Genomic DNA, 4,935 nt, shown 5'->3' with positions numbered 1-4,935 from the left:
TCTTCCAGTACCTGTTTGCAGCCTTCAACTCCCTGCAGGTCAGAACTCACTTTCACACCATTACTATAATTCCTCCCACATTACTCCTACTCTCAAGCAAAACAGTGAGAGAGAGAGAGAGAGTGTCTTTGTGACTCACTTGCTCATTACATAAAGGTCTCCATAATCAACCCCACGCCCTCAAAGTCCAGCCAGTAATGGGAATTAACATCTCATAAAAAAAAAAAAAACTGGGTTTCCCATTTATACGGATGGAAGCATCTGTGGGAGTGTTGTGTGTGTGTGTGTGTGTGTGTGTGGTGTTGTGTGTGTGTGTGTTGGGGGGGGGGGGTGACGAGATGTCTTGTCAGTTCTTCTTCCCTTCTGTTCTCACAGGGCTTCTTCATCTTCCTGTTCCACTGTCTGCTGAACTCGGAGGTGAGAATATGGCAGTGTGTGTATGTGTGTGTGGGTGTGTGTGTGTGTGTGTGTGTCTGTGCTGTGCATGTATGTGTGTGTGTGTGTGTGTGTGTGTGTGTGTGTGTGTGTGTATGTGTGTGTGTGTGTGTGTGTGTGTGTGTGCATGTATGTGTGCATGTATGTGTGTTGTGTGTGTGTGTGTGTGTGTGTGTGTGTGTGTGTGTGTGTGTGTGTGTGTGTGTGTTGTGTGTGTGTGTGTGTGTGTGTGTGTGTGTGTGTGTGTGTGTGTGTCTGTGTGCGTGTATGGTGTGTGTGTGTGTGTGTGTGTGTGTGTGTGTGTGTGTGTGTGTGTGTGGTGTCTGTGTGTGTGTGTGTGTGTATGTGTGTGTGTCTGTGTGTGTGTGTGTGTGTGTGTCTGTGTGTGTGTGTGTGTGTGTGTGTGTCTGTGTGCATGTATGTGTGTGTGTATGTGTGTGTGTGTGTGTGTGTGTGTGTGTGTATGTGTGTGTGTGTGTGTGTGTGTGTCTGTGTGTGTGTGTGTGTGTGTGTGTGTGTGTCTGTGTGCGTGTATGTGTGTGTGTGTGTGTGTGTGTGTATGTGTGTGTGTGTGTGTGTGTGTGTGTGTGTGTGTCTGTGTGCGTGTATGTGTGTGTGTGTGTGTGTGTGTGTGTGTGTGTGTGTGTGTGTCTGTGTGTGTGTGTGTGTCTGTGTGCATGTATGTGTGTGTGTATGTGTGTGTGTGTGTGTGTGTGTGTGTGTATGTGTGTGTGTGTGTGTGTGTGTGTGTGTGTGTGTGTGTGTGTCTGTGTGTGTGTGTGTGTGTGTGTGTGTGTGTGTGTGTGTGTGTCTGTGTGCGTGTATGTGTGTGTGTGTGTGTGTGTGTGTGTGTGTGTGTGTGTGTGTGTGTGTGTCTGTGCGCGTGTGCGTGCGTGCGTGCGAGAGTCATGGCTGCTCCAATAGCTTGAGGATAAGGCAGGTGTAAGGGCCGCGGGCACATTTTAGACTTAGTCAAGTGTTTTGGCAGTGAGCAACACTGCCACCACGTGGGGAATATTTGACAATGCATATAATTTAGACTTTTTCAGTCTGGTGCTCTTTCAATATAATTAATAATTTACATTACTGCAGGAGCCAAATGACCCAATTTGAAATTAAGAAGAATAACAATATAGCTTTTAGATTTGGGAAAAACTGCACTCATACTGATCTACAATGGTGAAATTTGCAATATAGTTTCAGTGTGAGCTCACAAATGGAAATTTGCAACACTGTAATTGTTGCAAATTTGTAAATGACTCTCTTTATATTAAATGTTATGAACGGTTACATTCTGTCAGTGTCAGTTATTTGTATGTTTTCCCCAGACTTCCTTTCAACAAAGTCAAGTGATGACAGTCTTGCTCATACACCATAAGATGTTTGCTATGATTAGTCATATTTTAAGCCAATAAGCACTGCAACACACATAAGTAAACTCACTGTATTCCCATTGTATGCATATTGTATTCCCCATGTATTCCTCCTGTATTCCCACTGTATTCCCCCTGTATTGCCACTGTATTCCCCCGTATTCTCACTGTATTCCCCCTGTATTCCCAATGTATTCCTCCTGTATTTCCCTTGTATTCCTACTGTATTCCCACTGTATTCCCCCTGTATTCCCCATGTATTTCCACTGTATTTCCCCCATATTCCCCATGTATTCCCATGTATTTCCAATGTTTTTCACCTGTATTCCTCATGTATTCCCACCATATTCCCCATGTATTTCCACTGTATTGCTACTGTATTCCCCATGTATTCTCAGTGTATTCCCACTGTATACCCCCTGCATTCCTCATGTATTCCTCCTGTATTCCCACTGTATTCCCCATTTATTCCCACTGTAGTTCCCCTGTATTCCCACTGTATTCCCACTGTATCCCCCGCTGTATTCCCCCTGAATTCTCGGAGATGGAGTAGATGTGTTGACACCATGAATGCTCAGGACACATTTCCTCTGCCCAGGTGAGAGCCGCCTTCAAGCACAAGACCAAAGTGTGGTCCCTAACCAGCAGCTCCATCCGCAACATCAACGTCAAGCCCTTCAACTCAGACATCGTGAGTGCATGCTGGGAAAGGCTCGGCCACCGTCCGCCCATCTGCACAGTCACCGACGCCCTCTGTTGTGCTTTGTGCCCGTCTGCTGTGTTCTGCCGTTGGCCGCCCTGTAAGGGTCAGGCAGGGTGTGACAGACATGCCCGACCGCTCAGTGCCCCCTTTCTTCTATCTCTGACAGATGAACGGTAACAAAGTGGGAGGGAGCCCCACCAAGATGAACACGTGGGACAAGAGCACCAACTCAGCCAATCGCATCGACCTGTCGGCAGTCTAAGAGTTGAGCGGCACAGCGGACGGCCAATGGCAGCTCAGCAACAGGACTTGGCACGGACAGCAGAAATAGCGTTTTCGCTCAGACACACTGGCTGTTTTGGCCACAGTTCTTTCCTCATGTGGCCCCAAGGTTTGGAGAACTTCTCCCGGGACCTGAGAGAATCTGCTGGTTCTGCCAGCTGGTAGCTGTGTTGGTAGCTGTGTTGGTAGTTGTGTTGGTAGCTGTGCTGGTAGCTGTGCTGGTAGCTGTGTTGTACTCGACTCTGATGTCCCTCCCACCTCACTCCTCAAACATTAACAGGGTTTAGATCAGTAATACGTTACAGATGAAAACACAAGATTCGTGTTGGATGAGTGTGCTCTGTTAAAATACAAAATGTTCTCCTTCTAGTATTCTAGTAATTCTAGTAACTGTTGTATTCCACTGTTGTCTACTACTTGATACTAAACTGTGATGCAAGATATTTGCTGGGGAAGCGAACTCTCCAACAGAGAGCCTATTACAGCACTCTCTCCTGCTCTGATCCAATGAACCACCAAAACATTAGGCCTGTGTGACATATAGACATTATAGCTGTTTCCGTCAGGCCTGTGTGACATATAGACCTTCTAGCTGTTTCCATCAGGCCTGTGTGACATATAGACCTTCTTATATTTTCCATCAGGCCTGTGTGACATATAGACCTTCTAATATTTTCCATCAGGCCTGTGTGACATATAGACCTGCTAGCTATTTTCATCAGGCCTGTGTGACATATAGACCTTCTATCAGTATCCAACAGACCTGGATGACATATAGACCTTCTACCAGTTTCCATCACGCCTGTGTGACATATAGACCTTCTAATATTTTCCATCAGGCCTGTGTGACATATAGACCTTCTAATATTTTCCATCAGGCGTGTGTGACATATAGACCTTCTAGAAGGTTCCATCAGGCCTGTGTGACATATAGACCTTCTAGCAGTTTCCATCAGGCCTGTGTGACATATAGACCTTCTAGCAGTTTCCATCAGGCGTGTGTGACATATAGAACTTCTAATATTTTCCATCAGGCCTTTGTGACATATAGACCTTCTAGCAGTTTCCATCAGACCTGGGTGACATATAGACCTTCTACCAGTTTCCATCAGACCTGTGTGACATATAGACCTTCTAGCTGTTTCCATCAGGCCTGTGTGACAATAAGAACTTCTAGATGTTTCTATTAGGCCTGTGTGACATAGACCTTCTACCAGTTTCCATCAGACATGTGTGACATACTTCTAATATTTTCCATCAGGCCTTTGTGACATATAGACCTTCTAGCAGTTTCCATCAGACCTGGGTGACATATAGACCTTCTACCAGTTTCCATCAGACCTGTGTGATATATAGACCTTCTAGCTGTTTCCATCAGGCCTGTGTGACAATAAGAACTTCTAGATGTTTCTATCAGGCCTGTGTGACATAGACCTTCTAGCAGTTTCCATCAGGTCTGGGTGACATATAGACCTTCTAGCAGTTTCCATCAGACATGTGTGACATATAGACCTTTTAGCTGTTTCCATCAGGCCTGTGTGACATATAGAACTTCTAATATTTTCCATCAGGCCTTTGTGACATATAGACCTTCTAGCAGTTTCCATCAGACCTGGGTGACATATAGACCTTCTACCAGTTTCCATCAGACCTGTGTGATATATAGACCTTCTAGCTGTTTCCATCAGGCCTGTGTGACAATAAGAACTTCTAGATGTTTCTATCAGGCCTGTGTGACATAGACCTTCTAGCAGTTTCCATCAGACCTGGGTGACATATAGACCTTCTACCAGTTTCCATCAGACATGTGTGACATATAGACCTTTTAGCTGTTTCCATCAGGCCTGTGTGACATATAGACCTTCTAGCAGTTCACTCTCAGTGTCGTGTGAGCATATACCCGCTGCAGTGGACCCAGTGACACAGCACCTGACACCACACACACAGCCCAGTGTGTCTCCTCCCATGTGCTCGTAGAGAAAAATGGTTTATGTAATTGTGGAACTCGCTGGGTCCGTTTTTTCCCTCACTCTTATGATGTTCTCGTCCTCCAGAAATGTCCCACACCATAAATGGTCTTAATGCAGCTTTTGCAATGAAGCTCATCAAATGTTCAGCCTCGTGGAGAATCCAGACTTGTGC

At 45.6% G+C, this 4,935-nt stretch overlaps 1 protein-coding gene across 3 annotated transcripts in view; it reads left to right on the top strand.

Moving 5' to 3' along the window:
* adgrd1 (adhesion G protein-coupled receptor D1) overlaps positions 1-3,432 on the top strand; it is a 59,149-nt gene extending 55,717 nt beyond the window's left edge. For 2 of the 3 annotated variants that reach the window (XM_035536264.2, XM_035536263.2), the window contains 4 exons: positions 1-38; positions 376-417; positions 2,407-2,499; positions 2,678-3,432. The exon at positions 1-38 is cut by the window's left edge and continues 89 nt beyond it. In XM_035536264.2, the coding sequence (XP_035392157.1) occupies positions 1-38; positions 376-417; positions 2,407-2,499; positions 2,678-2,773 (269 nt within the window). In that variant the 3' untranslated portion in view covers positions 2,774-3,432. Of the gene's footprint in view, positions 39-375; positions 418-2,406; positions 2,500-2,677 lie in introns of those variants that run through there. The other variant, XR_014118837.1, reaches the window with a different exon arrangement.
* Positions 3,433-4,935: the final 1,503 nt, after the last annotated feature.

This window comes from Electrophorus electricus, chromosome 20, assembly GCF_041902795.1.
Source record: "Electrophorus electricus isolate QZ-2024a chromosome 20, ASM4190279v1, whole genome shotgun sequence".
NCBI lineage: Eukaryota > Metazoa > Chordata > Actinopteri > Gymnotiformes > Gymnotidae > Electrophorus > Electrophorus electricus.
This window is presented reverse-complemented; position numbering and strand designations above follow the sequence as displayed.